Source organism: Halichoerus grypus, chromosome 1 (genome assembly GCF_964656455.1).
Source record: "Halichoerus grypus chromosome 1, mHalGry1.hap1.1, whole genome shotgun sequence".
Classification (NCBI taxonomy): domain Eukaryota; kingdom Metazoa; phylum Chordata; class Mammalia; order Carnivora; family Phocidae; genus Halichoerus; species Halichoerus grypus.
Genome location: NC_135712.1, coordinates 37,455,865 through 37,468,230, shown reverse-complemented (window position 1 = coordinate 37,468,230; position 12,366 = coordinate 37,455,865). Strand labels below are relative to the sequence as shown.

The window sequence follows — 12,366 nt, the reverse complement described above, 5'->3', positions numbered from 1 at the left end:
CAGTAACATCTTAAAATATTTTTTCACCGTAACAGTGAAATTGTCAACAAAAACTGCTTCCCAAACTACCTTCCCTTTTATTCACTAGGCTCTGCAAAGTCAGTCAGCAGGGGCTGAACAGAAGCCACATTAGAAGGTTATTCTTCTGCAGCTGTTGCATCATACTGACAGTCACATTTTAACATAAAGAATATTTTAGGTATTCACAGTAGCTATGGGAGAATATAATTCTTAATATCAACTCCATAAAGTGGCAATAACACTTAATAAATTGAACTAGTTTAATCTACTTTGGATATTTATTTACTGAATGTGCATTTCTACGTGATGATGATACAGTGATTTCGGCACCTGCCATCAGGTAAATCCTAAGTCAGCCTAGTTAATAATATTTTTTCAGATGCCCAAAATCATGAAACAGTCAAAAATCCAAAAGACATCAGGAAACTGATTTTTAAAAAATTTGAAGAAAAACTATATGACTTTCAAGAAAAGCTGCATTTCACTGGGACTTTTAAGAAAAAGCATTCTTAAAACACTTTATGTGGAAATAGAGTCACTACAAATTGTAGAAAGTCTTTTCTCCCTTGGTGTTCAGCTCCCAGTAACTATATTTAAATTCTCTTCAAAAAGCAGTTAATATTCCCATCCTACCTCCCACTGTCTTTCAAAATGCTAAAAGGGAAATAAATCAAATTCAACCACAGCAAACATGTGTCCTCAATTGCAGAAGTATGACTAAGCATTAAAAAAACAAAAAACAAAAAACAAAATGAACCCCACAATATTTAGGATTTTCTTTAAAAGGCCTTTTAAATAAAATGGATGTAATCTCCCCAAGTTAAATTAAGCAAAATGCACCCTGAATCTGTATTTCAGAGACTACCCAGAGAAAGTCTACTCCACAGCTTGGCAATAACAAAAGCAGGTCAGTAGCCACTGATAATCTGGCAGATCAAGGTCAGTTTGTAATTCCTCTTTGTTTATACATTTATCCGGAAATACCTGCTACTCTAAGTAAAACAATAAGATGATTTGGTTTCATGTTCACCTAAAGCCACTATCAGGAATATTTTGGGGGCTAGGGATAGAAATCTTTAGTAAGTAGAAAAAAGACAAAGATTCAGGAAGCCCAGAGAAATCAGGGAGATTCAGAGATCTGAGACAAATGTTTTCAGCGCAAATTTGAACTGCTTACCCTAACTGAAAGCAATGATTTCACATTTTTGTGAAGTATGTCATTATTTAGAATTGTTTGTATTTCTTAGTAGCCATTTTTTGGTCTTCTCCCTGTACATTAAATACAAATGAAAACTCATTGCAAATATTTATTCTATTCAGAATAGTGTATTGGCATTTTGGCAGTTATAACATAAATACTTAAATATTATTTGGATCCAATTAAAGAGATGTGTCAAGATTAAATGGATTGGAAGAGAACTAATCAATCAGTGGGATGAAAACATTATAAAAAGACACAGACCAGGCCTTAGATTAGGCACTTGAAATAAAATGAAGACTAAGACCCTGTACTCCAGGGGTTTATAGTCCAGTAGAGCAAACAGATAGATAAATACCAAACATTCAAAATGCTATAATAAAAATATCATAGCATAGACAAAATAAAATGCTTAGTTCTCTCATGAGCAAAGAAGACATAAAACTTCAAATAATAAAGGGCAGATGGCATTCTTTTGTCTACTTAAACAAACACACCAGATTTTGGTCAAAATTTTTCATAATAAAAAACTCCAGTAGGTTCCTGGAGACTTGTTTTTTTAAGCTATCATTAATAATAATGTAGCTTCAAATATACAGTTGTAAAATTAAAAAAATTGGTTAGAATTGTTAGTACGTATCAGCTTTAAAAATGCTTTTTATTGCAATAGCCATAAATAAAAGAAAAGAAGTGTATTTACAAATTAAACTCAAATTTTCTGATGATATACTACACAGAGGAATACAAGTCAAAGGGTACAGTTAATATAAGTACACTCTCAAACTCAGGAAATGCAGGAAAATATCCTCCTTATAAATGGTGAAATGTACTAAATGAGCCAATTCTTATAACCATCCTTCCAAAAATAAAAAGTCCTTATTAAAAAAAAAAAAGTCTCTCTCTCTCTCTTCCTGTGTTGAGTTCAATGTCCCTATATACTTCCACAGTTGTCCAAATTGCATCCAAATCAAAAACTGAAAAAATCATGTCTCGGATTTGGCAGCGCACTGACATTTGGCAGCCCATGTGATTGCAGGCAATTAATACTATCTAAAAATCTATAGCCTCAAATAATAACCAGCATAACTTCGAGATCCCACCATAGCAAATGTGTTAATGGGCTAGTTAGGGAATAGAGTATTGATTTAGGAACAATTTTTGATTCTTGTTTTGGGAGAGTGAAAGGAACAATCCCTATTCAAGATAAGGGATACACATTTTCACTCATTATTTTATTTCATTCCCAGGGCAAAGAACTATTTAGAAGTAACAGATACTGTATTATGTATCACAATGGTGAATTTCATTCTGCCTTGGCAGGGTAACTAGTAAGTGTAGAATGTAACCGCTTGCTATACTGGAGTCATAGATATATAATTGCCTTCAGAAACATCCTTCTCTGAATACCACCTACACATTAATACATGACAGTGAACTTACAGCCAGACCCCTGTTCTATCCCACATGATCCTTGAAAAGGCTTTGAAATGAGGACACGTGCATAATTAAGGCACACTGAATATCACAGTACATGTAACAAACTAGAGTATTATGAATCCTTAGGGGAACCTCATAGAACTAATACATTTTCTAAAGAAAGCTGCACATGAGTAAAGAGAGCCTAAAATGCTAATTAGATCCTCTCAGTGAAAGCTATAGAAAAGTTGATTCTTGAATCCTGAAGTTGGGCACAGAATGGAACATTTGTATACAGAAAGACTGAAGAGGGGGAAAAAAGAATTTGACATAAAAGCCCCTCAATAGATGATTTACACAATTCATGAGAAATAAATAATGCAAAATAAAAATATAACAGCGGGAGAATTCCAAACCTCCTGAAAGGGTTAAGTATGAGAACTGATTTCGTATTAGAAAGGGATTATGTAACAACAGAGGGAAATACTCAGACTAGCATATGCTAATTTAGTCAGCTTTGCCAGGCGTTTCTGTGTGTGTTTGGCTGGCTGACTCACATTCCTTCCCTCTTCTTTTTGCCATTTTTATTATGAAAGTAAGGAGGTTGAACTCTCACAAAATGCAATAATAGCAATAACAAAAACAAGTAAAAACACACTGTATGTGTATTATCCTTGCTAAAACATTGGGGTATGCGTCCTGCAGGTTGAAAGGAAAAATCACTCAATCTGTATGTATTCAGCATATAGGCTTTAGCAAAACTCCCTTTCTTGAACCATTCTTCATTCCCCGTTAATTACTTTTAATAGGTCTTTCAGGTTAGTAGCATGGTCGGACTGGGGGGATATTATATTCCTGGAGAGTGCAAAGGAAGCTGAGTTGCTAGTGAGACCTCAACACATAAAATAGACAGCAGTAAAGGAATGACAATTAAATAACAAGCTTATTGTACATTTTTTATTTGCTTTTAAATACAAATATTCCAATCATCTCTCATTTCAACCTAAATCTACTACTTAAGATTGGAAAGCAGGGGGCATATAGGTATGAGAATAAATGGAAGATATAGGCATCATGGGTGTTTTCCCCCGGGGGGATATAGGACAAGCTAATGTAAAACATGAATTCATTAAGAGAGTAAAAATGTATTTTACACACTATAAATTTTAGTTTTGGATGTTTAAGTAAACCTTAAGGGAGTCACTTGCATTTTTAAAGGCAAACACTTTTAGCGAAGAAGCCAAAAATATTTCTTTATAAGAACAAATTAATTGGTTTTATAAATTACACTGGATCAATATAACAGCTATACACTTAGCAGTTGGCAGCACACCCTTGTCAGGAAAGGTGCTTTCTCACTCCGTTCCCAAAGATGACTTTAGATAAACAATGAATGCAGCGTTCCTGTAAATAAACCATCATCAAATACATAAAATTGTTAGGGGATCAGTTTGACCAATAAAAGGACTGTTGTTTTCTTAATGTGAAGTGATTTGCACTATTTGATCATACTTAGTTTTAAGATTTTATGTTCCGAAGCAAATGAGTCCTTATTTTTATTTTCTAAATAATCCCTAATGACCTCAGCATCTAGCCCCCAGAATAACTGTTTGTGACTAAAATGGGGTTTCCCATTCAGCATTCAAATGGCTGAAATTAAAGATTCAAGTAAAAACTATTTGCTGACTTAGAAAGAGTTATCCCAAATGTTGAATGATGACTGTCTTAATATTTACTTCAAAGACCTCTAAAATCGAATGTGAATAATTAATAGCAAGCTCTCTCCAAGGCAGATCCTCTTACAACCTCAGTTCTGTGTCTATTCAGGTGGCGGGAGGGTCTCATCACTCAGTTTCATAAGCACAAAAGAAGATTCAGAATAAATGCTCAGCTCTATCGCAAATTCAGAAATTGTAAATCTTGCTTGTGTGTTTTTTAAGTGGAAATGTTAATCATTGTTAAAGCCTAAGAAAATTTATTCAAAAATACACTTTTTAACCATCATAAAAAGGGTAAAAGAAAACAATTGAGTGCAAATAAAATAAACTCTTGCCTTTTCCTCACACCTCATCCCTGAGAGCCCCAAAGTCTGATTACTTACCAAATTATAAAGATACCCTTCAGTCCTAAAAATAACTGTACACTTTAAACTTGTATATATGTGTATATAGAGAGATGAATGATTGAGGGATATTTCCTTTCTGAACAATTATATCTCTGATATTGACATTAATATTTAACTGATACCTAATTAAGCAGAATATTTAGTTTACTAATTTTTAAACATACTACATACTTCTAAAATGATAACAATTTTATATCTGTTTAAAGAAGCCCACTGAGCACATTAACAGAACCAACTGGGCTCATTTCTTGAGTAAAAATCAATATGCATAATATGTTCAATTATTTTTTCTCTAGCACATGGAATAAAAATAAACAAAGCTACATTAGTTTCTATAATCTGATATGCTTCCCTGATAGGCTGCCTATAACAATTGGTCCAGAACTATTACTTTTATTAAGGGACCTATTTGGTGCTTTTGCCTGTTATAAATAATATTGTTCAGAGAGGAAATATTCTCTACTGATTTGATGTTAACACAAATTCCACTTCATGGAGCTAAACTACATGGAACATACACTGAACAGGTAATTTCTATTTCTTTTAAAACTACTGTATCCTCGTAATACAAGAAATGCTCTAATAATAATAATAATAACTCACAACAACAACAACAACAAAGGACTGATTCCTTACTCACTAAAAGAAGAGGATAACAGAATATTTCCTAGCCCAGTATTTATTAGGTCCAACACATGTAAACAACTGCATAGAAATCCTATTTTTAACTTCGCTATTTATCTTCATGAAACTGGCCCGTGTCCCTGATAGTTTGCAAGAAAATAAACTCTTCACCATGTGTCTGATGAGAGCATTGATAATTTTATTAGGATTTATTTATTACATTAATCTCCAAACAAAATATGTATTCATTCTTTCTTATGCTTTGTCATGAGCTCACATGATTAGAAATACTGTCTGGGTTATGTCTGGTTATAAAAAACTGAAGGATGGTTCATGTCTACTGCAAGCTATGAAAAGACTTCCCATTTCACTCTTGCCACATGACGGCTTTCCTGTGCGTTCGTCGGCCGCTGCAGAGCACATTAGGCCTGAGATGCCATTTGCATCATCACACAGCAGGGGGCTTCAGCTGCCACAGCTCTAGGTTAATCCTCACCCACCTCTTTACACAAGGAATTTGCAGAAGATGCCTTTCTTTGATACTACAAAACTGCACTCCAAAAATGCTTGACATTTTCAATTAAAATGTTGGCAATGAACTTGTCCTTTTAAATATTTTAGGTTAAATCAGTAAATTTAAATCATGCCCTTCCTTTTTTCATGAAATGAATTGGTGATCTGATCTAGTGTGAAATATTGGGGATTTGAAATCAAGGGAAAATAAAAAGAAATGGGTAGGGAAATGTCATGGCAAGAACAACTGATCAGATTGTATTCATTTAAAGATGTATATCAAAAGCCATTGCTATATACTTTCCTATAGGAAAACTGTTTCCTAAACCAATACAGCCTACAAAATGTTATAATTAACTCTTGTGGCATTATTTGACAAAGTTTAAGTGCTGACATATTATGAAGAGAGGCAACTATTTAATTCCATCAGAACTAATTAGGACATACCTATTATTCAATCCAACACTATTTATTATGCATCTACTAAATTAAGAATAAGAAGATTGCACAGATAACAAAGGCTCAGGGCTTGCCCTCAGGAAGCTTAAGTTTAACAATCATTGTGCGCTAGAGCTGTTCTAAGAGGGTAAACAGTAAACCAGGTAAACTAATATCTGCCACAAAGAACTCTAACTTCAGCTTCTGAGTTCAACTTCCTCAGTTTGTGATTTCCTTCTCACTGATTCCTCAACCTACTCAGCCAGCTGTCACACCATGGGTGATTTTGCCAAGGATGTTTAACGAGCCTATTAAAATAAGGACTCCTTCTCAATAAATCTCATGGAACGCACATCAGCATTATCAAAGAAAACATCAATATGATAGGTCTATTTATATTATTACTGTACTCCAAATTCTTCATAATAAATAAACCTTACTTGTCTCAATCATCTGATATCCCATCGATTTCTTTTCAAAGAAAATTGATATTATTCAATGCTGATTTTAGGTCACTTTAAAATGCATGATTCAGTTTTTGTCTTCCAGCATTTTTGCACTTCCATTTGCTAAGAAATTCAAGTAATTTTTTCTTTAAAAAAAATGGCATCTACTATTTAAATGTGGGGCAAATAGTTCTCAAGTATCTGATCTTCCAGTGGAGAAGGCAGAAAGAGGTCTTTCAACTGATGCTTACTTTTGTCCTATTATGCTCCCATGGTTCTAATAGTGGTAGAAATGGGGAAAAGACAATGAAGTAAGCTTCCACATCTTGATAGAAAATTAGTCCAGAAACTCCTCATATTTGCAGGGAGATTTTCTTAATTACTAAGTGTCTGGGGTTTGACTGTTTAAATCATAGTCACTGGCTCTTATGTACAGATTCTACTTTTCAAAGTTTCAGCTGTTAATCAAAAAAGGGAGGAATGCAGGAACTGCATTCAGCATAAGAAATGAGCTTGACAAGACTAAGGTTATTACATGTAGAAGGACATGAATGGCAGAGATGTGCTTTTAGGTAGTATTAAGTTATCGTATTTTATTAAGTGTATGTAGGTGTATTTTGTACTTTATAATGTACTTTCTAAAAATGTAAGGGGAGGTTCATGTAACACACTGAGGCTAGTAATATGTATGTCCAATTGACCTTCAATTTGAAAGTCTTTCTTTCCAAATATAATAATTCATTTTCCAAAATGTCTCATGGAAAACAAAACAAGACAAAATCAAACCAAGCCCTAAAGTCCCAGTATTTGTGTTGGATGGGTTTTTCTGTAAAACCAACTCTAAAAAGGAAACAAAGTTCTCAACAAAATCTCTGTGCATGTCTATTTTCTGGTTATATTTTGTCCTTTCTTTTTTGCCCTTTCTAGGACTGTTTTCTTGTGCTAAACAAGACAGTCTCCATCTTTGCAGTGCCCCCTCAGGCATGGAAAGGGGATACAGCTTCAGCCAGGGTTAGCAATTGAACTGGATCTACTCTGTAACCAAGAGAGGTTTTAGTTACAGGTGGTAAGCTTTTGCACGCCTCCTTCTAAAGAAATTCATTTCTCTAAACTGTTCCCTACCCTTAATCCAGATTTTTCCTCTGTCTATGATGGAGGAAAATAAGAAAGGATGCCCCATAAAGTAACACTGAAGCAAATTTTGTTATCTAAGTAGTCTACATTCCAAGTTGTGCTTTGGTCAGAAATATGTTTATTTTCCATCTAATGATCCATTTCCATTTCCTAAGAATCCGTTGAAGACAAGCTGGTAGATTTGTAGAATAGAACTATTTAAGACTTTTTTTTTTTTTTTTTTTTTTTTTACTTATTTTATCAGTGACTTGATTCTCACCACTGGTTCATTAACTCTATATTAACAAGCCAAAAGGTTGGCTTTGCTTCCCAGAAAAAGCAAAATATTGGTGACAAGGTAAAACACAGAGAAGATACGTTATCAAATGAGTCTTCTTGTCTAAAATAAGGCATAGTGCAAGAAAGGGGATAATAATACAAAGGATAAATAAAATGATTAGTATTACTTAAATGACAGAATACCACCATAGTTCTGATAAAGCTAAAAATGAGAAGCTGTAGACTGCCTATAGCATTTGCCTAGTCATAACTACCGGCAGGCAGAACAGACTCCTTCTAGCCAAAATCAGTTGCTCACTAGTTCCCCCTGCACCCTTCTCCTCCTGCACATAGGAAGGAAAGACCTGCTAAGTATTTAATCTGTGTCCAGGAAATAAAGCTTTCATTTTACAACCTAACCAAGTCCTAATAAAACAGTAGGGTGGTGGAAGAAACACAAACCTGGACCCTGAAGCAATGTTTTTAGCCAAGAGTAAGACAAGGAAGGCATGAGCAATTTGAGCAGGAACTGACAATATCAACAAAGTGTGATGTGTCTGTGGAACAGTGTTTGATAAATATAAGGCAGCCATAAACATGAGAAGACAATCCAGTGGTGTTCTTCATGCCGCCCCCCCCCCCATAGTTTATTTGTTTTGTTTTGTTTTCTTTTCTTTTTCTTTAAATCCTCTTCTCTCCTTTGGTGTATTAATATGGCCTGATCTAGGATGCTCATAAGTACCCAGACATTGCTGGGCTGCTGCTCTTTCCCTGGTTGCTGTATAGGACGCTTATTTATTTATATTTTTGGACCTGATGCTGGTGCTGCTGTTGGTTGCAGTGGTGCATTTTCTCTGGCATACCCACACCCCTTTCACCACCACCCCTAGTCTGCTGTGAAAAGCAGCACTTTCTTAATGATTGGTTTACATACTTAATAAAAGAGATCCATGCCCTTAATAAAAGAGAATGCAGCTGATGGAATCTCTCCGGGTAGAGAAAGAGTAAATCCTCCTCCAGGCTGAGAGAGAATGAGACAGCAGCAGACAGTTATTTTGCAGCGCACTGAATAGACAATTCACGGGAAATGTTGAAGGCAGAGAGGAGGCGACCCCCAAGTGCAGTCCATTGCCCAGATGCTCTATAATAAATAATCTTCTCACACCAGCCCAGCAGTGAGTGCAATGATGTGCCGGGGCCAGCACACACAGATTGGCAGGGAAAACACATCCAGCAGTGTCGAATTTTCATCGCAATCACCAAATTAACTGATTTTCCCACATCACACTCCCACTACCCGACATGGAGTGCGCGCGCGCGCACACACACACGCGCGCGCCTGCCCGCGCGCGCGCGCGCACACACACACACACACACACGCAGAGCTGAGAAATGCAAGTTACTGAGAGGTGAAATCGGGTATCTAGAAGCACGTTTCAGCATGGATTAGAAACCTAAGTAATGTGTCAGCCACCCGAGGTTACTTGTGAGAGGGTGGGGGAGTGAACTGTAGGAAATGGGACGAGGCAGCGTAAGCAGGAAGAAGGCTGTCTGCCTTCTCAGGGATTCTGGCACATGACATATCTGAAATTTACATCCAACATAAAACACACAAAATATTGTAAGAAATATCTCTGCAAGGTCAGTTAGTTAATTCAGAAAAATTCTGTCCACTATCTCTTCTTTCACATTCACAAATATGCATAAATAAAATACGTCCCAGTCTATATCCTGGAGGATAGGAGACAGGATGTATTCCAAGAACTTGCTGAAAGATGGTTCATTGACCTCATTTAAATCCTCCAAAGGCCGATTGGGTTTTGCACGCCTGTGGGTCTACTTGTGTCTTACTTCAAGATTCCTTTTACCCAGGGACAAATACATTTGATCAACTTATCTTTCTCACAAGTACAGAAATGATGACAGAGGGGTTAGAGGTGGGCAAAGATTTATCAAGAAATCAAGAGTCACCTAGCTTTAAAAATCCTAACGACCATCATTTCACATTCATCCTTCCTGTATCTCACGCTCAAGCCGCATCCCTATATTACTACTCTCTTAAAAGCAACAATTTTCTGCCTTACAGCCCCTGCCCACCCAGCCCTAGCATGCCGCCCCTGCCTCCACCACCACCCAAAGTGTGCTCTCCTCATGCACTCCTTCTCTATACATTGCCATTCATTTCATAACCAGCGTCGTCCTCCCATTCCACACAGACCCCTCCTCCCTCCTCCAAAAGAGAGGGTCTGAGGAAAAGTGCACCCCAGTTCCCTAGCCACTCCACATCCAAACCCAGTGATTTGCATAATAACAGCGTTTTGTGCGGTTTCCCTCCACTGCGGTCGCAGGGGTTCTTACATTTCACGTGAAAGGATAATATTAATTACGAAAAGAAGCGGCAGAGAGCAGAGCGGATGGAGAGGTAGGGAATCCAAGCGAAAATCCCTTAGCAGTAAAGTAACTGCTTAGGTGCATATATTTCTTTGCTTAACGAAAAAGAAAGAAAGAAAGAAAGAAGAAAGAAAGAAAGAAAGAAAGAAAGAAAGAAAGAAAGAAAGAAAGAAAGAAAGAAAGAAAAGACAAGCAAAAGAAAAGAAAACCACACAGACTGATTAATAAAAAACAGGTTTGTTGATAAAGTGTTTTTGGGTCTTTAAATTTTTCCCTTCCCCTTTCCCTTTTTTTATTTCTTGATTTATTCTTTTTCTCTTTCCCCCCTTTTTTCTTTCTCCCTCTCTCTTTCTTTTCTTTCCTTCTTTCTTTTCTTTCTTTCTTTCTTTTTTTTTCTTTTTAAATCCCAGACACAGTCTCCTCTCTCTTCTTAGGTGAATGACACGTCTCACAACACATTTCCCCCCCGGGGATGTTATTGCAATGCACACGGTGCCGCTGCTGCTGTTCTCGCCGTCTCGGTAGCTCGCTCCCAGGCTCTCACTCACTTTTTAAAGATACACGGATATGATGATGGTGGGAAAAGGGGAAAGAGAAAGGCGACCCGAAAAGAGGGAGGTTAGACAGATGACAAGGATGGAGAGGGTCGGTCAGGAGCGTGATGTGGGAGGTGGCTGGTGGGGGTTGGTGGGAGGGTATAATGTTCAGAGAAGGCACAAGTTGCCAGCCAAAAGGCGTGGGAGGTGGGGGGGGGTGGCTGGCGGGGACTGAGAGTGAGAGATGTAGGAGGCTCAGGTGAATGAAAAGGCGAAAGGTGCCGCGTAAGGGGCTGACTGCTGGGAGAGCAAGGCTGAGCCAGCGCTAGAGATTCGAGGGGCTGGAGCAAACTGCCACTGCCCCCTGCCGCCCCGGGGAGTAGGGGGAGGGGGTGGAAATCGCCGGGGACTGGGGAACTGAAAGGGGAGAGTGGAAATATGGGGTGGAGTGGGGATGATGGGGAATGGGCGTGAAGTTGATGCTCCCCGCGGCGGGGCGGGGATTACCTTGTAGCAGGAGCCCGCAGACACTGTAGAAGCGGAGAACGGCGCTGCGTTTCCAAATCATGGTCCCTTCTCTAATGGGTTAGGGAAGGAACGAGGGGGCAAGGAGATGCTGGTGAGTGGGACACCAGAGTGCAGGGCTCCGCCGGTGTCCTCCCGGAGCCTGCTGGACCCACAGTCCCCGCCGCTGCGGTGTTCGAACCCTCGGACCTGGATTGGAGGCAGCAGAAGCGGTAGCTGCGAAGCACCCGCAGAATGGGGTTTCGGTGAGCGAAATAGTTTCTTCTCCTCCTCCTGCCTGTGGTGCAGCCGCGATAGCCCGTCAGCCAGGCACGGGTTCGGAGCTTGCCTTCCTCTCGGCGCGCACAGCAAGTCCCAGAGCCCGCCGGGGCTGCCCGAGCAGGTGGTGCAGGGATGCCGGGGTGTTGGAGAAGGTGCGGGCGAGGGCTGCAAGGAGTGGGTAGGTCACGGAAGGGAGGGGCGGGGGCAGAGGGGGAGCAAGCAAGCAGCAGCCGCCGCTCGTGCTCAGGGTGTCTCGGGGTCCTGGGAGGGGAGGTGGCAGCAGTAGAAGCAGCGGTTGTGGCGGCAGCGGCAGCGGCGACGGCGACGGCTCCCGGATGCTCGGGCTGCAGCAGCAGCAGAGGCACCGGCGGCGGCGGCAGCGGCGGCGGCGGCAGCGGCGGCAGCGGCGGCGGCGGTGGCGGCAGCTCTGCAGAGCTCCAGACACAAGGGCAAGCTCAGCGCGGCGGAGGCCCCGCCCCC

General features: G+C 39.3%; 1 protein-coding gene across 3 annotated transcripts in view; it reads right to left on the bottom strand.

The window, feature by feature from the left end:
* Positions 1-12,310, bottom strand: part of CADM2 (cell adhesion molecule 2) — a 1,094,969-nt gene extending 1,082,659 nt beyond the window's left edge. For 2 of the 3 annotated variants that reach the window (XM_078059557.1, XM_078059594.1), the window contains exon 1: positions 11,608-12,310. In XM_078059557.1, coding sequence (XP_077915683.1) covers positions 11,608-11,668 — 61 coding nt within the window. In that variant the 5' untranslated portion in view covers positions 11,669-12,310. The remainder of the gene's footprint in view (positions 1-11,607) is intronic. The other variant, XM_078059635.1, reaches the window with a different exon arrangement.
* Positions 12,311-12,366: the final 56 nt, after the last annotated feature.